Genomic DNA, 21,155 nt, shown 5'->3' on the forward strand with positions numbered 1-21,155 from the left:
GAAGTGTCGATTTAGCGGTAAACGCGAAAGAAATGTCGCACTTTGAGGTCTCAGATTCATGACTTAAGCCGCCTTCACCACACTATAAAGTGTTGTGCAGGAGCTCACACAACACACGTCCCGCCTCTTTGAGGAGCAAAGTGCAACTGACAGTGACCTGAAGCAGACCACCGTCAGTTGTACGGTATACATACATACATACGTAATACATATGCTCTTGTAAGCTCTCCTATCCTCACTCCACCTCATGACCGGCTTCCCACACGTCACACGCATACTTTTTTCCACTGTGACACTGCTAATGCCAACGCATTAAAGACTGGTACTTTGCCGTTAATACCGGCAAACAGGGGCCTCAGGAGAGCATCTGTGATTATAGCAAAATGGGCGACACAGGACTCCCCAAGGTGCCTAGAACCTTCAGGGAGATCAAAGCTGGGACACAATTCACCCATGGGTTGGGGTCTCACCGAGGCCTCCGTGTTCCATCGGGTGTTCACATACTAAATCAGCTGTCCACCAGTCCTCGTTACAGCTTTGGTGGCCATGGTGTCCATGAGGTGCTGCCAAAGTATACTAAATAATGACACATTGTTTACACTTAGTACTTGCACAAGGTCTCCCTTCCCTTGCAGTCTGACCAAAGTCAGCCATTGGGGAGGAAATGTCAGCAAAATTTCCCAAAGGACCCTGATGGCTGCCAGCAGAATATTCACTCTCAAAGAAAGAAGTATGATGCCACATCAGAAATGTAAATGTGTTTTCTTCCTGCTAGTAACAGTGCAAAATGTAGACAAGAGATGAGACAAGAAGACACCACAAGCGCTGCTTGTGGTGTCTTGCTTGCTCCTTGGCCCAAATGTGCAATGGTCCACCATTTTGACAGCAACACAAAGTGTCATTTTTCTTCACTCTTTAAAAAGTTTTCACCCTTTGGGGTCCCACAGCAATAATCGTCATCTGCCTTGCTTGCTTTTCCTTTCTTGATAATTCTGCGCTCACTACTTTCCTGTAGAGAGTACTATGTCACGCTGACAATGTGCGTGTCATTCATGGCCTGGACGTACCAAGCATGCAGCATTAAAGAAAGGGAAGACGTGCAAGACATATGACGATCATTGTTGTCAGACAAGGTAAGCCCCAGGGGGTGGAACACATATTTAGGAATGTTCCCTTAGCTTGCAACTAATGTCAGCTTCACACACAAGCAAGCTCCAACTACATAGCAGGACAACTTCCCATAACATGAGTAATAATGCAACATTTAAACGGAGCTAGGCTCTGATTGTGCCGTATTGGCAATGTTCCATACATTGGTCACAATACATGTTGCTTGGGTCATTACTATGGCTATGCAAGATTCCACTAAATAACAAGCACAGAAATGCCTACTTCTAACTTGCATTTCAAGGAACTAACTGGCAGCATTTTAGCTGCCTTTGATGGGGGAGAAATGCAAGAACACCTGTGTACATATGTTTGTGTGCATGTTGAAGGGCCCCAGGTGGTCCAAATTATTCTAGAGTACCCAACTACAGCGTGCCTCATAATCAGATTATGGTTTTGGCGCATAAAGCCATAATTTTAAGAAAATTGCCATCAGTTTCACAAACTAGGTGGCTATGCAACATTAATAAATACTGCACACTGTCATGCAGCAGTTGTGTTTGTGCATCCAACAGCTAGCAGGTAAAATTACGGTAACATATGGGCCTCTCTCGAAAAACTGCAAACAGAATTACTGCACCAAGATTATTTGTGGGCTGTGTACAAAGCTGCAGGTTTTCCCCAAAAAGCTTCTCTTTCCGGTTCTCTGGGATTCACAAAATAATGTAATAACACTGCGCAGCACCCTGATGTTAAGGTATAATGGGGCCAATATTTTTTCTTGCCATGAGATGTGCTGCTATTAAAATTGAATGCTCTTGAGTCAGCCATGCGACATGGACATGCGGTTTTGGAATCCCTGATAGTGTTTTGAGGCTCTTTGTCATGAAATTTATGAAAAACTGAGAAATGCAATATGCTGCCATTTCTTTGAACAGGACAGAACATCCATTTGTAATCACTGATCTTCATTGTGAATGTTAGGTTTCTCAAGGTGGCGACACAGGTTAAGTTGAACTGGAAATGTAGTCGGGAGCAATGCTTCTCCTATTTGTTTTTTTGGCTGCCTCCGTTTCTGCAACAAGGCAGTCCAGGGTGCACCATGCAAGGGAAGTGAGCTTATTGTAGTAATTAGAATTACCTTACATTCTTTTTCTTAATCACTGGCGACTTGATGTTGTCATGTGGCAACAAACTGAAATGCGCCAATTTTGATAAAGTGACAAGCACCAAAAAGTCATTCTCCACCTTTTACTTACAGTAAACAGGAGCATGAGTAGTGTAGTTAAAACCATGAAATGACCAGGGCACTTTATTTGCATTGAGCTTGGTTCTGTTGTTAGTTTCCCCAAGACTCCTTCCTTCTGTGCTAAGGAGCCGTTCTTTCCATTAGTCACCAGCCTTGGGCCATCCACAAGAACCGTGTTTCTTGTCATTGTTCTCAAATGCTTGCCTTCCAGGATCACTGTTCGCCTAAATGTGAATCATTCTGTGGATGCAGAGGATGCAGCAGATGAATTTACTGCCAGGCAGGATAATGCACCTGAGCCAGGAGAGGTTGGTTGATTTTTATATATAGGCATGTTCACACCGAAGGCGGAGTGGGCAAGTGGAAAGCGGGCAAACCTCCTCGCCAGGCGGGTAAAAGCGGGTGGAAAACAAGGTGGCGAGCCCAATCGCTCGTGGACCGATTTTTTTCCGCCCACCAGAGCTCTCTGCTTTCCCGCGGCCAATCAAAATGCCAGACGATGGTGGCGCGGTAACGACGCTCGTTCGCGCGCATTGAGGACGGACAACTGGTGCCACGAGATGGCACCACGTGCGCCACGAAAACGCTAGTTGCTCCGCTTCCTCGGCGGGGTGGGCTGCCAGGCAAGCAGTCCGGTCTGAACAGGCGCGTGCGCTCACCGCCCCGCCACTTTGAAAATTTGCTTGGCCGCTTAGACGCTCTGCTTTCGGTGTGAATGTACCTTATGTGTGTATGATAGTATCTTGTGGCACACTAAAAAGGAAGCTTTAGTGCAGGAGCTTCTAACTAAACACACGGGAACAGAAAAATTGTTTTTGTCAACTTCAACTGCACCAATCTTGATAAGGCTTGTTGAATTTAAAAGTTAAATTCTGCTCACTGCAGGGAGCATGTTTTTTACATGAATTTTTCGACAAATTGTGGAAAATTATTACATTTTAGAAAAGTTGGGTACCAATTTTTTCACCTTGTAAGTGAAAGGACGTGACAGGGATGTAAAGTGGGCTAGATTGATGTGTTATACATTGCTCTGAAATGTACCACTAATTTATCCGTGGGACTTTTGCAAAAACTCTCATAAGCATTGTAACACTTTCACATAAACTGTAAACTAAAGTCACAATTGTCAGCTTTACATACCTGCCAACCCTCCCGATTCACCCGGGAGACTCCAGATTTTTCACTGAACTTTCCTATTGTACGATCACTGTCTTATATCTCCCAAAAAGTGGTCTCAGTTCGCGCAATAATGGTTTTTCCCAAACTGGCACCGTCGAATCTACAGCCCCATCATAGTCGTCGGCATCAACAACGGCTGCACTAGCACCATCGGTATCATCGGCTGAGCAGCCGACTATGGTGCCTAGTAAGCCGACCAAAGCCAGAGCCAATGTAGCTCTTGCATTTCATGCATGCCTTCCTCCATGGTGCATCTTGTTTCTGCTGTTTGTGTTACAGTGGCTAGAATGGGCCATTCTAGCCACTGTACTTGTGTGTATGATTAGTGTTGGCTAGGCCATCTGTGTGCGTTGCACTGTGTGAAGTTAGAATCCTCATGTGCTTGATGCCATGGCACTATCAAAGCCCAAGGTATTTGCATAAGTGTTTGCGATCTTATACTTCTGAATTTCCGTGCTTCTTGACATCAAGAAAAGGAGAACATTTTGCATTTTGTACAACGTGTGGATGCGACGTCAGCATGTCTTGCGGTGTCAAAGGTGACTTGAAACTGCACATTTCCACGGCGAAGCATCAAAGCTATGTTGGCACTGCTGAGCAGCAAGGCAACATAGTGAACTTTCTCCTGAACAACTGCGACGACAGTGTTATACGTGTGGAGTGCCTGTTTGTGGGATTCCTCGTAGAACACAACCTACCCCTTAGTGTCAGCGACTACGTTGGGCCTGTTCTACGGAAACTATTTCCGAAATGCGACGAGGCGAAGCGCAATGGATGTGGACGCAACTCTGAAGAATGGGGAGTTGGCCAACCTGAAATTTATTTCGCAAGCATCGCTCTCGAGTCTTCGTATCTTTATTCAGAGTTTTCCTCAGCTGCTGCCCCAAGATTCCTATGAATCTGCTGAAGACGCTTTAGCTGCTCTCGAAGCTGAGTTTGCCACACTACAGGTGCACAGTCTTCCAGAGGACATTCTGAATGAAGAGAGGTGGGACGTACAGCGGTCTGTGGTTGGAAAAATGAAAAACACTGATGGAAAACATGCTTGACCGAGTTGCTAAGGTGATCCTTTATTTACTCGTGATACCGCATAGCAACGCGGAGTGTGAGAGGATTTTTAGCACTGTACGAAAAACTAGGACTGAGTTCCGCTGACCAAAGTTCAACACAACCATCCAACACCTGCTGCTAGTGAAGGGGCATCAGTCTGGACCATGTTTTGAGCAAAGCTACTCTGACAAATTTTTGAACTGATCAAAGTCTGCTACTGCAGCGTCCTGCAAAAGGGCTCTTCGAACACTGCCTGAAAGTTTGAACGAAACCCCCCCACCCACCCCCGTTCCCATCGGAAGTTGAACAGTGAATGCACCCCCCTCCCTTCCCCCGTTGGCGCGAATAAACTGTCTGCCAATTTTTTATCTCGTGAGGTTGGCAGGCATGGCTTTAGATGCTCTAACAGGTGCAGTTTACATAACTGCGATATGTGCTTCTAGTGTGTAGTTATACACTCTTAAGCTTGGTTTCCTGCAAATTAAAAAAAAATTCTGCTTGTTACAGTTGCTAGAACTTAACTTTCTCAAATGCAGTACATCTTATTCAAATCAGCCCAGTGGTTTCTCTTGACGGCATTTCAGCGTTTAATAGGTATATTTGAGTAGGGTAACAGGAATTGGCCCCAAGCTAAAGCTTCCATTTATGTTTAGTTGTTTAATTAAATTATGCGTCTGAAATATTACCCTATCTTACCTTAATATGTAAGGAATTATGAGAATGAAAGATAAATGGCAGCGCCACCTCGAAGTTTCTACGTCACTTTGCTGTGATGTGATGGTTTACGACACCATCTTCCGGGGTCTAGATAGTTGCTTACTCTTAAAAAACATTGCATTTTAAAGTTAGTGAGAAATTCTAAAAACTGAAGGCTGGCCTGGGTTATTCCAGTGATTAGATTTTTCTGTCAAAGGAATAATAATTTGTTGTTACCTTTTAGTGTCATTTTAATAGTTGCAAGGTTAATGAACTCACTGTATCAGCTGGTTGGCGAATCTATTGACAACACATAAAAATTAGCACTTGCATTCAAAGGAAAGCTTCGTCAGAAACGAGGAAAAAATAAAAGGCAGAAAGCCATAAATGTGCAGTGCATTGCATTAGTAAGTTACTTCATCCAAGCAATAACAATTCATTCAACTCTAAATGGAAAAATAAATGAAAGTAGTCGTCAGTCTGAATTTGTGGCTGCAGTTGTCAACAAAGATTGAGACTGTGTTGTTGCTTAAGTGATATTGCGCGACATAAAAACAACACGGACGTGAAAGAAGACGACACACCAAGCTTGGTGTGTCGTCTTCTTTCACGTCCGTGTCGTTTTTATGTCGCGCAATATCACTTAAGCAATGGATTACCAACTAGCCCGGAATGCTGCTCTCACTGTGTGGTTGATGTAGCAACGTTTAAACAACCTGAGTGCATGGGTTGCATCACCATTGGCCAAACATATTGAGCCTGGCCATTGTGCTGCCATTGGCCACACATTGCCATGCCATCAGAGTAGGGTAGAGGTGGCTGAGTAAATGGTCTTGCTTACCATGGTCTTGGCACCCTTCTGTCATGCTCCTCTGTATGTCAGCTGCCTTATCCTTAAGCTGCCTTCAAGGTATGTCACTGTCACCGTGACCAGGCCCTTGAGGAAGCTTCGAAGTGGCTAGGTGGCTTTGTGCGTCAGGGTCCGTATAGCCCTACAAACGCATGCCTCTGCACTCCATGCCAGATTTTAGTCATTGCCATTGCTGAAGCGTCTGCTCTTCTTTCTTTTCTTCTTCATTCTTAAAACATCAGCTAGGTTTCCTCTCACTGACACTTTGTGTTGTTTTTCTATTGTCTGAAATCTTATGTATGTCCTTGCCGTTGTCCTCACAATGATCACATGCAGATGCCAAAGTCAGGCACACATCACAGTCCCTTAATCAAACTCTTTCTATTATCAAGAAGGTTGCTTGTGTGAAAGGGTACCAAAGACTTTCAGTTAAGCTCCTCCTTTTGTTGACACAAACTGGCCATCTTTCGTCAGCCTGTGTTTATTCCAGGAGGTACATCAAATTTAGCTACCTAAAAGTCTGGTTCACTGTTGTGGTTGCTTCAGAAACTCGAGGTGGCAACAAAAATCAAAATGAGAAATACGTATGCACAAGTATCAAAGCTTTGTGGTGCAATGTGGGAAAGATGGACCAAGGTTTTTTTGTTGTAATGGCATAGTGGAAAAGGTTCCTTAGTATGAAAAATCTAGCAGCAAGAGTTGCCTAAATTGTGTAGTATGCAAAATTATGCTGTTTTGAGATACTTCAAACATGTAAACTTCAGAGTGTCTAGCGACCTGGAAAACCTTGAAAAGTCTAGGGAATTCTGGGCACTTAGGAAAGGCATCGTATAGTCGGGAAATGTTTAAAAAATTGAATTATGTCTTGGAAAATGTTTAAGTAAACTGCCCTAGATAAGCACTCATCTAGGTCTCTCACCACATAAAGCATTTAGGCTCTTTGTAGAACCCCAAGTAAGCATTCCTGCAAATTTATTCCTCAGTTGCCACATTGAAGAAATTTATTGTTAAAATTACGTGCAGCACTGGCAAGTCGCACAACCCTAGTGTGGTACAGTTGGCATGTGGAGCTTGTAGTGCAGTGAAATACAGCGTGCATTGTGCTGGAGCATACTTACAAGCAGCATGCACAAATATCACCTGTAGAGAACATGGCAATGACAAACTGTGCTGCTTTCTTTTTTCTTTCGGTTGGGTTCACCACATATTAGTAGCCGATAAAATAACGGCCAGTATTTATTAGTTAAAGACGCAATAGGACAAACTGTGTTGCAGTCCAGTGAAATCAATCCAGGGGGATACTCTGCAAAAGTCCACCCAGTGGACTGTCCATTTCGCCCGCTGCCGGTTGGCTAGGGCCGCTCGTAACCTATCTCGAACAGCTGCATCCAATCAGCAGCGGCCGAAATGGGCGGTCCACTACGTGGACTCTTACAGAATACCCTCCCCCCCCTGCAGCATTCAGCAATCCTGCAGGGCTTTTACATTAAAAACGCCATGACATTGCAGGGATTGACACTGTGTTGGTGAAGTGGAACACAACTTCGAAAATGTTTTTCCCATGCTAAAGGATACTGAATAATCAAACTCCCTCAAACAGGTTATATTACATGCCCTGCTGCCAAATGCGCTATCACTATTTTTAGAGGGAATAAAACAACACGTAAATTCCAGCTGAACTTGTCGTATAATTTATGGCTGCTTTATTAAATTTGGGACTGTTTTTCTACATTGCATATTGTTTGCATGTCTAAGCAATTTTAGCCAATTATCTATGTATAAGAATAGCAATAAAAGATAATAAAATGACATTGGACTAAGCACAATTTTTTATGAAAAAGAAAAAACATTCCCCAAATTGTGCATTTTGCTTCGACAATGAAGCAGCAAAAATAAAATGAAGGCCTATAATAGGAGGTGCGTATCAAGTGTAATTTCTCGAAATTATTCGTGAAACATTCTTGTACTTGTGAAATTAAAGCATAAATTCGTGCTATTTTTTTCATGTACATCAGTCTTGCCTTTTATTGTGGAGTGCAGAATGTTGTTCGGACACAGAAAAAATTTGTGACACTTCTTTGTGCTGAATATCAGTAATGCATTTCCCAGGTCTAGTAATAGGCCACAATTTTAGAAATAGAAATTTAAGAGGGTTGGGTTCATGGTTAGGGCGTTTGGCATAAAATGATCCTTCTGAGTTAATATTAAAAAACAAGAATTTCTCCAGACAGTTCTCATAAATTTAAAGCTATCCTAGGTGGTTATTTTTTCTGAAGACCTTTGGTGCAATTTCAATATTTGATAAATCGTTTTGATTTGAGAGTAGCCTTTGGAATACAGTTGCCATCCTACTGTTTGGATCACATGCTCCAGAACATCCTTACATCCGGACAGGCTGCCATTGGAATATGAACCTGGCAACGTTTAACGCTAGAACGTTATCTAGTGAAGCTAGTCTAGCAGTGCTATTGGAGGAATTAGAGGGCAATAAATGGGATATAATAGGGCTCAGTGAAGTTAGGAGGCCGAAAGAAGCATATACAGTGCTAAAAGGCGGGCACGTCCTGTGCTACCGGGGCTTAGCGGAGAGAAGAGAACTAGGAGTCGGATTCCTGATTAATAAAAATATAGCTGGTAACATACAGGAATTCTATAGCATTAACGAGAGGGTGGCAGGTCTTGTTGTGAAACTTAATAAGAGGTACAAAATGAAGATTGTACAGGTCTACGCCCCTACATCCAGTCATGATGACCAGGAAGTCGAAAGCTTCTGTGAAGACGTCGAATCAGCGATGGGTAGAGTGAAAACCAAATACACTATACTAATGGGCGACTTTAATGCCAAGGTAGGCAAGAAGCAGGCTGGAGACAAAGCAGTGGGGGAATATGGCATAGGCACTAGGAATAGCAGGGGAGAGTTATTAGTAGAGTTTGCAGAACAGAATAATATGAGGATAATGAATACCTTCTTCCGCAAGCGGGATAGCCGAAAGTGGACGTGGAGGAGCCCGAACGGCGAGACTAGAAATGAAATAGACTTCATACTCTGCGCTAACCCTGGCATCATACAAGATGTGGACGTGCTCGGCAAAGTGCGCTGCAGTGACCACAGGATGGTAAGAACTCGAATTAGCCTAGACCTGAGAAGGGAACGGAAGAAACTGGTACATAAGAAGCCGATCAATGAGTTAGCGGTAAGAGGGAAAATAGAGGAATTCCAGATCAAGCTACAGAACAGGTACTCGGCTTTAACTCAGGAAGAGGACCTTAGTGTTGAAGCAATGAACGACAATCTTGTGGGCATCATTAAGGAGTGTGCAATGGAAGTCGGTGGTAACTCCGTTAGGCAGGATACCAGCAAACTATCGCAGGAGACGAAAGATCTGATCAAGAAACGCCAATGTATGAAAGCCTCTAACCCTACAGCTAGAATAGAACTGGCAGAACTTTCGAAGTTAATCAACAAGCGTAAGACAGCTGACATAAGGAAGTACAATATGGATAGAATTGAACATGCTCTCAGGAACGGAGGAAGCCTAAAAACAGTGAAGAAGAAACTAGGAATTGGCAAGAATCAGATGTATGCGTTAAGAGACAAAGCCGGCAATATCATAACTAATATGGATGAGATAGTTCAAGTGGCTGAGGAGTTCTATAGAGATTTATACAGTACCAGTGGCACCCACGACGATAATGGAAGAGAAAATAGTCTAGAGGAATTCGAAATCCCAAAGGTAACGCCGGAAGAAGTAAAGAAAGCCTTAGGAGATATGCAAAGGGCGAAGGCAGCTGGGGAAGATCAGGTAACAGCAGATTTGTTGAAGGATGGTGGGCAGATTGTTCTAGAGAAACCGGCCACCCTGTATACGCAATGTCTCATGACCTCGAGCGTACCGGAATCTTGGAAGAATGCTAACATAATCCTAATCCATAAGAAAGGGGACGCCAAAGACTTGAAAAATTATAGACCGATCAGCTTACTGTCCGTTGCCTACAAACTATTTACTAAGGTAATCGCAAATAGAATCAGGAACACCTTAGACTTCTGTCAACCAAAGGACCAGGCAGGATTCCGTAAAGGCTACTCAACAATAGATCATATTCACACTATCAATCAGGTGATAGAGAAATGTGCGGAATATAACCAACCCTTATATATAGCTTTCATTGATTACGAGAAAGCGTTTGATTCTGTCGAAACCTCAGCAGTCATGGAGGCATTACGGAATCAGGGTGTAGACGAGCCGTATGTAAAAATACTGAAAGATATCTATAGCGGCTCCACAGCCACCGTAGTCCTCCATAAAGAAAGCAACAAAATCCCAATAAAGAAAGGCGTCAGACAGGGAGATACAATCTCTCCAATGCTATTCACAGCCTGTTTACAGGAGGTATTCAGAGACCTGGATTGGGAAGAATTGGGGGTAAAAGTTAATGGAGAATACCTTAGTAACTTGCGATTCGCTGATGATATTGCCTTGCTTAGTAACTCGGGGGACCAATTGCAATGCATGCTCACTGACCTGGAGAGGCAAAGCAGAAGAGAACACGAACGTAGTGGTGATTAAATTTGGAACATCCTCCGAGGTTTCACTTCATAATATTTTTTTTACACTGTCTGGTCGTACCGTGTTGCAAATCATAATACAGTCAAACCTTGATATATCGATCACGGATATATCAAATGATTGCATATATCAAACACCTTCTATATCACCTGAAAAATTTCATGCATTTTTTATTTTTTATTTCGAATGGGGTCGGACGTAAAATGGATATATCGAACTCCGCCATCCTAGACCCCGTGGTGGTGAGCTCCTCAACCGCAGTGGTTAGAACGGGGAAGTGTGGCGAGCAGCACGCAGCGCCTATGGGGGAAGCTGCCGACAGGGGAGCCGCGAGGGGGCGCACGCTGACATTTACACGTCGCCCGGTGTGAGTAGCGCTGGCTCTGCTGCTTCAGTAAAGCCACGCACCCTGACCTGTGGGAAGTAGCGCTCGTTTCTTTTTCTGCTGCAGCAATTTCAAAGCGTTGAAGAGCGCACGCACAAGCCACTTGCCGGCTGAAAGCCAAGGTGTCACTTTACACTCAAACTATTGAGAAACTGAAGAGGCAAAGTGCAGAACTTGAAGAGGGCATCCTCGCACACCGGTTACAAGCCCTTCTGCCGAAGCAAAGACTTGCGGTTATGCAATGCTATCAAGCCGCTCACCGCAAATCAACAAAAGGTATGTAGTACGATCCGGACTGGTTGCTGGATTGCGTAATAATGCGAATGAAAAGCCCAAGGCTCTACGAGAATATTTGGCGGCAAGGCATACTCATCCTCCCAAGCAGAAGCTGTTAGAAGGTTCACATGCGGAAATACAAGAATGGGTTTCGCTTCAACCCTATTATCACAGGGATTGAAAGAAAAACAAAATCCATAGAGGAATTCAAATGCCACGACAACCTGATTGTGGACAAATTGAAGCTGTCAGAGTTCTTGAACGTTGGCACCGGTGGGAAAGTGGAAGGCCTGGTGGACTTTGGAAAATTCACACTGGAAAACAACAAACATCTTCCCTGCGATCATGGTCTCGTGATCATGTTTCAGTCTTTCACTGGTTCCTGACACCAGATACTCGGAGTTTTCGCTTCCACGGGAAATGTTAAGGCTGCGCTTTTGTGCAAGATTTTAATAGAAGCCATGTTGCTTGCAGAAAAGGCTGAGCTGAAAGTGAATTATATCACGGCAGATGGAGTTTCATGGAACCATTCAGTGTGTGGCGCCTTTTGGGGATTTCTGGCTCCCCAACGTCTATAGAGGCATCTGCACTACATCCTGTTGACACTAGAAGATGCTTCTTTGTTTCGGATTTTCCACACCTGATAAAATATGTTTGAAATGGCCTTCTTAAAGCAAGGTACAAAATACCTCAATGTTCCGTTTATACTGAGCACATCAGAGCAGCACACAAAGAGGATAAGTGTCCATTTGCCCTTAAAGTGGTGCCGAAGATCACTCTTGCTCACGTGAGCCCTAACAACTTTGAAAAGATGAAGGTAAACCTCGCATTGCACATTCTCAGTCCGCAGGTGCTTTGGGGCCTGCTTTTCTACAAGAAGCAAATAAAGGAGCACTGGGGTCATCCCACGCCAACTCAAGCCTTTCTTCTGCTGATGTGGAAGCTAGTAAAAGCAATGGCAGCACGGATTTCATCTGAAGGGTTGAAACGTGACTCTGCACATGAAAGGCACATCAGAGATGTATTAGACTACCTAAACCAATGGGAGGCTCATGTGGGAACTTCAGCAACCGGATTTCTTTCAGCAACCACTGCCAAGGGGCTAAGAATCACCCTTCAGGCCACGCTTGATATATGAAGTACCGTTGTGAGAAGCTCGGCCTTAAGTAGCTGCTGACGTGCCAGCTGAGCCAAGACTGCCTCGAGAAATTTTTTGGTATCATTAGACAATTTTCTGGTTGCAACGACCACCCCACTTTTGCCCAATTCTTGCTCATCGTGTACTGCCTCAGTTTTTACTTCGTTAAAGCTCCCAGCAGTGGCAACTGTGAAGGGGGCAATCTGACCTTCCTCCTCAGTGGTGAGGATGCAAGCCATAGTGGGAAGGTAGAAGGAACTTCTCACATGATAAAGAAGTCCACAATGCTCCCCGACCATGAGTACCCTAAAAAGATGAGCAACTCACGGCTAGTCTTCTACATGGCAGAGTATGTTGCATGCAAAACAACCATGAAGACTGTGTGCAAGGAATGCTTCGATGAGCTCCTTGTTTCCGCCAACGAAGGCGACGAACAGTTCTGCGGGGCTTCATGTGCCCTTCTGAGAAGCTCTTCTCATATGTAGACACCCTCCCTTGAAACTACTTTTTCGATGTGGTTCAGTTACAACGAGCTGCACAGTGAAAGGTTGGAAGAGCTTATCTCCTACCTACAAAAAATCGACTCCATGCTAGGCTGTGCACAGCATGGCCCCAACCTCACCAACCAGGTTACAAAATTTTTTTTGGTCACCTGCTTGCACTTCTACACGAAGGCACTGAACAAAGGGAGACCATCTTCCCATGAAAAGAAGCACCTGAAGCTCAGGCGCATCGCTTAGCAGAGGCTGGCAATATTCTGTTTGAACTGCTTGTAAACTATTTAAACAAAATGTTTTTTTGTTTTCGCGAAAAGAGCACTCAGGTGTGTCGCGTAGCAAAACATCATCGATGACTGAAAATGGTTTGTTTTAAATGGATTCTAAGCCACCTGAAAAAAAATGAGTTGTTAGCGTAAGCAGTGTGTTGAAAATAAAATATTTTCTTCCGAGTTATCACTGGGAATTTCCTTGCCTTGGATAACCAGATTAAGCAAGCTGTATTCTACCATCGGCATGCGCTCAATCGAATTGTTACTTTGGTGCCTTTAAATTCGTAAGGGGCTATGCTACTCTATAGCAATTTACAGCCATGAACGAGTGAGCATGTATATATTGTGAAGCTCTCTTATTTGTTATTGTATTCTTGACTGCATGCGCGGATGATCGCATTCCATGCAGGGCCCCTGCACTGCACTCTGAAAACAGTTGCGCCCACTGGGGTGTATATTTGCCACAGAACAATAATCATCATCTGTATAGCCCGCATTTCCTTTCTTAAACACTGCAAGCCCGGTACTTCCAAGTCGGGAACGGCATGCACGTTACCAGCATGATGGGCTCAAACCACACTAAACAAGGACTGACGAGGCGTAAGCTTGCCAGCGCGTGCTCACTCATGGGCGCTCCTGGCTAGACGCCTTGGCAAGCTTTGCTTTGGATGCACACTTTTGATGTGGCTACTATCCATTGGTCAAGCTAGTGAAGGACCAAGCTAGTTCACACCAAATAGCACAGCCAGACTGGAGCACATGACTGCAAGCGCACACTCTAGCCCTGTTGTGCATTTGCATGTAGCTGCATTCGCAGTGTAGCGTAGATACCATGGCTGCTACGGTGCTGCGACAAGCACACTCACTGCAGCTTGCTGAAAAGAACAGCCTGCTCTGAATGCTGTGGGTGGCATAAGTCAAGGCTTCAGTGCCAACATTTGACAAACAAGTCGTCTGCTTCCCAAGATGCTCATCCTCAAGGTGTGTCACCATCATGGTCGAAGTTCGTTATGTTAGGAATCCTTAGCCAGTGTGCGCGCTGCTGGCCTGTTTGTAGGAGCAAACATGAAAGTGAAGCTTATTCTACCCTTGGAAATTGCGTGATTGTCATAGGGATAACTGTGAAAGGAAATGTGCTAGTGCTACTCATGTCACTCAGTGCTAGAATGGCTGTCTGTAGCTATCTAGTGCACTAGCACAGTAAAGTGGCGAAATACCGTAAACTCAACCATATGCTGAGGGTTAGCCTCTGGGTATGGCGTGTCGAGGTGCCAAAATAGCAAGTACTGGTGGCATCTGAACATCCAAAATGAAATTTGAACTGTGTGCCACGGTGAAGTTCAGTAGATGGAACGTTGTGGGCCCCGCTCTGCCATACCCTTCGCAATGCAATGCATTGAATAAGGACCGGGAGCACCGAGAAGGGGATCGTAGGCAATCTTCGATTGCCAATATCTCCACTTCTGCCAAGCACATTGACATATTTTTTGCTGCAAAGTATTTCTGAAATAGTCTATTTTAATATTAAATGCATTTCTCGACTTCTATAAGAACTAGTTCATGACCCCTTTTGAAATATATTTTGTCATACACTGTGCTGTCTGCCATTATGTGGCAGAATGGTTAACATAAGTAATGGTTGCTGTCATAGCAAGATTTCGGGATACCTTGTAAACTTATTTGCCAATGTTTCTTTTCTTTTTTTTAAAGGCTGGACTAGAAACTTCTGCCGCTGAAAATTAAACAAATATGGTAAGAAAGGCAGCAAGTTAGACAATGATAGGCCTATTGGGAATTGCGCATTGACAAATTTTTGCTCTTTTCGTGGGGTGTTTCTGTTATGAATTCTGGTAACAGCTAATTACGTTCGCTAAAATGCCTGCTAGACTATTCTGAGCAAGTGAGCAACTGCTTGGAAGCACTAGGAAAAGGGGCAGCATTTTTGCTGTGCACAGCATAGTTTCATGATGTCCCACACAAACACATGCTCATCAGATGCAGTCTTTACCTTGTGAGTTACGGCATCTTCACATCACAGTTGCACCATGTGGTTTGTTTTTCATTTCCAGATGAAATCCAAGCCCAACTTTACCGTCGAAATTGAGCGCGGTGGAAAGAAACTTTACTTCAGCTGTACCTTCAACGAAGGGGCTGAACCTGAGGGTCAGTCTGACAACTATGGTAAGTACCTACTCTGGTTAAGACATACCGTGAAAGACTGAGTGACAGTGGCAGCTCAGCTGTACCACTGAAGTTATCCATAGAAAAGTTGGATGGTGGTACACAGTACACAGAGAACATGTGAAATAGTGTTTAGCAAGTGGTCATGAAATATGCTGACATCAAATGTCACAAAATTTTAGGTTGACGTTATTTTACTAAACTGAAACACTGAGAATAATTTGTAGGCTGTAAAGGTTGTTTCCTTGGGCAGCCGGGGTATACTGACAGTTTTAGGTCCTCCTCATGTCCAAAATATCAGATGGTCACTACGTACCCATTGCAAGTGTGCACTTTTTTTAGGTAAAACATAATGCCTTCAGAATTTTATGGCTCAGAATTGGCACTTGCGCTTGGTGGAGGGCCTAGAAAAATGAGAATGTATGCTGCGCTTCAGCATGTATGCGTGCGTGATGTATATTGCTCGTGGTGGTGGTGGTGCTCAACGTTGGGAGCAGCTTTGCTGTACATCCATTTTGCAGGGTGGAATGGAGGCGAATGGGCATACCATGAAAAACAGTAAGCTAATGAAGTTGGCAGTTGTCGCAGACATTTCAGAAAGGGTGCATGAGCCAGTTGTGGTATTACTCATCATAAGCGACTTGTGATTTGTGGCCCATGCACGGGCTTGAAATTCGCGAAATTAATGAAAGCAGCAATATGATAGTTCCCTTTCGTTACCGGGCCCAAAAATATCCATTAATTTGATGGGCACCTTTTCGACACATTATGAAATATTGCCGTCGGAAGCCTTCCACAAGCATCACCGTGCTCTGTATGAAATGAAGACTGCAGCTTAACTTTCGGTCAGATTTGCAATTTCTGGCATATAAAGAATCTTGATAAACTAAAACTTTGGCAAGAAGTACCATTGAAACTGGCCCCCAGTACTCTTACCACTTCCACAATCGGCAACATTTGCGCCTTGGTCGACTCTCCTACATAAATTTTAAATGACTGGAATTTAAAACCTGGGAGCTTCTCTTGGGTTGTCTAAGTTTTCCGCTCTGATGTTTGTGCTGCTTTGCCTCAAACATAGCACATTCTCAAGAGAGCATGTTTGGATATTCTATTGGAATAATATCCTGTGCAACTTTATTTTTTCCACAATGGGTGCTGTTTATTAATTAGTGTTTCAGCAGCATATTTACACGTTTCTTGAGAAATTCTTCTCGTCATGAGTTTTCACTCACACAAAAGCGTTTAGTTGATTACAAGTTAACCTTCCGCAGAAGCTTTGCTAGCAGTCTGATCTCTAATTTTTTGAACAACAGTCCCAAACGTAGCCCCGTCAAGATGCTAGGCTATTACACCCTGAGGGACCCCCCAAACTCCAGCATTGTGACACTGGTGAGCAGAGATGTCACAGCGCAAAATATTCCACTCTCAGCCCCCCGCCCCCCTCCCCCCAAAAGCAGAGGCTCGGCCTTGTATGGCCGAAAAACTGAAGCCAAACATACAACGGGCCACAATGGTAGACTCCTGGGGGTGGGGTCTTCAATGCCTCGTATACACAGTGGGGTTACGCAAAAGACTTTCTGAAGGGCCGTAATGTAGAGCAAGCCATCGAAGACCTTGGCCTCAAGGTGGAAAATCACCGAGCAGTCCTCATGTGAACAGGCAACAGCGTGAGTAGGGATACAGCACCAGATCTCACGATTGCATTCAACATCTAGGACGCAAAATGATCGAGGTTAGAAGAGAACTAAGTAAATGACCTTGATACTGCGACATTGCTTTCATTACCTAAAATTCGATGCATCCTCGGGCAAACAAAGCTTACCGATTCGCAAAAAATACAGACAGCTCTGTCAGACACAGAGAGATTCATCCAAGGACATGAAGGGATGGGTGGAACAAGTAAGGAATGCGTACAAGCAGGCCCCTAAATGGATGGCTCACACTGAGGAGGCACCCAGGGTGAACGCCCACCTGGTGGGCCTGTAAGACAAAAGACAAAACCTCACTTCACTAGAAGAGGAAAAGGCAAAGGCTCAGCCGCCAACTTCAGGAAAGGATAGCATAACTGGTGGAAGAAGCAGACAACTATGCGGAGAGGTTAGCGAAAGAAGAATGGTTAACGTTCTGTGGGACCTTCAGGAATACCTTGGGAACCACAAAAATGTGGACTAAACTCTGGAGGCACAAAAATCAAAATTAATAGTATGATTCAGCACATTGTAGACAGTTAGGAAGGTAGTTAGCACAATCTGGTCACCAAGCTGGTGGAGTGGTACGTGGGTAAGGTAGATGGGCTCGTCCAAGCCCACAGACCGTATAGCCCCACAGTCATTGACCTGGATGCACACATCACTCGGGCAGAAGTGTACGCAGTGGCACAGGATGTGAAATGGAGCACTGCAACAGGGGAAGATCAAGTGACTAACGGCATATTAAGGAATATGTATGGAGCAGCTCTTGACCAAATAACGGAAATCTTCAACTAGAAATGCTGGGAGAAAGGCACAGTTCTACCGGAATTGAAATAGGCTTGAATTGCAACAATTCTGGAACCAGGGAAGGAAACCCCCATTGAGGTCTTGCGCCCGATATCACTCATGTCCTGTATGGGTAAGCTATTCGAGATAGTGGTACAAAGACTGCTGCATAATTAATATTGAGGATAACGGTTTTTTCCACGATACAGTGATAGGTTTCAGGGAGGGCCTTACAACACAGTTTGCCGCCTACCTCCTGTTCCAGGAGGAGATGCTGGGAAACATTTCGCAAGGCGAAGAGCACCTGATTCTTCTCCTAAAGTTGAGGGACGCTTTCAACTGTATACCTTGCACCACTATCTTGGGCGAGCTACAGTGGATTATCTGCAGGGAAAGAATATTCTCCTATGTGCAGTCCCTCATAACAGACCGTATGTAAAAAATTTGCATAGGAAGTATTCAATCCAAACTCGTAACAATGCTGAACAAAGGCACGCCACGATAGGCAATCATTTCACCATTATTATTTAATCTGGCACTGTGCAGTCTGGCCTTAAGGTAAGACAGGATACCCCAACTGGATATACTGTATATGCAAGGTGATGTTACCCTCTGGGCAGCACACGGGACCCTACGAGAAAAAGATTACACTCCAAACCATGGCGAACGTAGAATACAATCACGTGAGAGAGAGGGGCCCCTCCTGTGCCCCCCAAAAGTCAGAATTAATACGAGTGCATGGCATATGCTAGAAATCAAATGGGATCGTGCACATCCAGGTGGACGATCAGACAATTCAAGAGGTTACCAAAGCCTGCATTTTAAGCTTTTGGGTACAACAAGATTGCAAGGCATCACGTACGATCCGCACCATGAGAACCACGAGGACCAACATAGCCAGAATGATAATGTGGGTCATATTCCACTGGAAGGGAATCCAAGAATAAGATGGATTCCGTCTGATCCAGGCCCTGACTGAAAACCTCTTATTGCTCGGCAAACATAATATTAATATACAATAAAACCTCGCTAATTCAGAAAATCGGACAATTCGGACTCGCCCTTTAATGAAACTCACGTTAATTTGGACGCATTGAGCGCACATCGGTTAATTTGGAGAACTCCAGGAGCTCGGCAAGCATGGAGTGCCGCAAATGTGAAGCAAAATGGCAAAAACGGCGTTAGCATCCATCAAAACAAAATGGCAGAGTTCGCAGTGCTTTAGTCGTTAGTGGAAATCTTATGTGAATGACAGCAACGCCAGAACGCTTTGTGGCTATCTAAGCCTTTAAAGTCTTTATTCTTGCATTTACCGCCGCTCATAACACCGCATTGGAGGTGTGGCTTCGTGACTGCGTCGACAGCGGCCGCGATTTCGTCCGCAGCAGTTGCAGCAAAAAGTAGTTTCGTTTTGACTCTTAATACGCGTCGGCCGTGTGCTTTCATAACTGTGTAGTCACCATCTATAATCGCATTGATAGTGACCTCAGTTTCGTCCGCAGTTGCTGCCAACGGTAGTTTCGTATTGAATCAGTGCATGTGCGGCCATGCGCCTTCAGAACGGCAAGATCGCCCTCCATGATCACATCGACAACGGCCGCGATTTCATCCACGGCGGTTGCGGCAAACAGTAGTTTCATTTTTACTCATTGTGAAGCTGTCGAGGATGAAGAGCACGGGCGCGATGGGCGGTGGCATCGCGCTGGGCGGTGGCACTGGTGAAAAAATAATCAACATGTGCTCACGGTAGCGAAAACTGTGCCTCATATGAAGACGCACGCCGCGGTTGCGCTGCGAACGACGTTACGAGATGATGAGGATTGCAACTTCCGCACTGCTTTTGTGCAGAATAGAAGCGGGATTTACTTGTTCACTCAGTAAATAAAGGCGTGTTAACGTAGTAAGCATTTGTTTTTCTTGCTACCCTCGATAATTCGACATTCACTTAATTCAGACATTTCTTTCGGGCGTCTGCATGATCCCCTTTGGACGCTTAATACTCGTGTAAGAGTACCCCACATCCTCAACATGCTGGTTGAAATTTCCAAGAGAAAACAACGAGAACCTCAGGAGTGACCATCCTATGGAAGATGCATACAAAGGTACACGGAGAACGATGCAGGGTCAGTGTAATCTACCCCGAAAATCAGTACGAAGAAGAAGGCACCCTAAATACCATATACGGTAATCGCTCGTTATAACGAAATTGCTTTACTCAAAATATTGCTTTATTCGATATTTATTCCAGTCCCAACCCAAACGCATGCACTTCAAGCTGCATCACTCAAAGGAAGAGCTTAAATAGCTTAACCCTTTGAGGGTTGATTTTTTTTGCCATATACGACTGCTCAGGGTCAATTTTTTATTGCAAATTCTGATTCCTCTTAGGGACTTGATACGAAAAAAATTACCGCAATTATTGTAGGGTGACCATAAAGTGAGAAAAAAATATTTTGCATTGGTAAACAGTCGCCGACCATTTATTCGGACCTCACAGGGACTGCGGAAATGTCCGAATAAACAGGTGTCCGAAAAAGCAGATTAAGAAAAAAAAATTCCTTTATTTCCACGCACTTATTCGGGCTCGGCAGTAGGCGTGAAGAAATCGTGAATGCGCCGTTGCACGCTGCTCCTTTTACGCGCAATCAGATAAGCCTTAACCTCGGAGATGGTCGTATGGTCACTATAGGCGGCTGAAAGCACAGTCACTGCTTGTACACGCTCCGCATGCAACGGCAGCACAGCACATGGTGCGTTATCTTCCGACTCGGAGTCATCGTGCGGCGGTGCAGCAGAAACCTGACGAATGATCTCGCCGTCGTCGAGCTCTGCTCATGTCAATACAGCAGTATAAGCACCTGTGAAACTGTCAGATGAGACGGTGTCCGGAATCGCAATCAACCACTGCGCAGGTCTCGGCAGAGCATTTTCGGCGTCAGTAGGGAGCACATCGGAAGGCGACATATCCTAGGCGTCCTAGGCACATATCCTAGGCACCCGCTTGCTGGCATTCCCCAGCACAGTATGCGCTGGCACTGTGGGCCCCATTAGACACTTGACGCGATGTTTCCGTATGCCGCGTTGCATCACTGCAACCTCGACACAGCACACAAAGCAAACATCACCACGGCGTCACGCCGACATCAGTCGCTCAAACGAAATACCTGGCCTACTCACAGCGTCGTGCATGAAGAAACAAACAAATCAGCTGCTGGATTGTCTTGACATGG

The 21,155-nt window shown here is 44.7% G+C and overlaps 1 protein-coding gene across 1 annotated transcript in view; it reads left to right on the forward strand.

Moving 5' to 3' along the window:
• Nucleotides 1–21,155, forward strand: part of P32 (complement C1q binding protein P32) — a 45,445-nt gene that overhangs the window by 991 nt on the left and 23,299 nt on the right. The window contains exons 3-4 of the mRNA XM_065433704.1: nucleotides 2,568–2,664; nucleotides 15,337–15,448. Coding sequence (XP_065289776.1) covers nucleotides 2,568–2,664; nucleotides 15,337–15,448 — 209 coding nt within the window. The remainder of the gene's footprint in view (nucleotides 1–2,567; nucleotides 2,665–15,336; nucleotides 15,449–21,155) is intronic.

The sequence above is a fragment of the Dermacentor albipictus genome, chromosome 2 (assembly GCF_038994185.2).
Source record: "Dermacentor albipictus isolate Rhodes 1998 colony chromosome 2, USDA_Dalb.pri_finalv2, whole genome shotgun sequence".
Classification (NCBI taxonomy): domain Eukaryota; kingdom Metazoa; phylum Arthropoda; class Arachnida; order Ixodida; family Ixodidae; genus Dermacentor; species Dermacentor albipictus.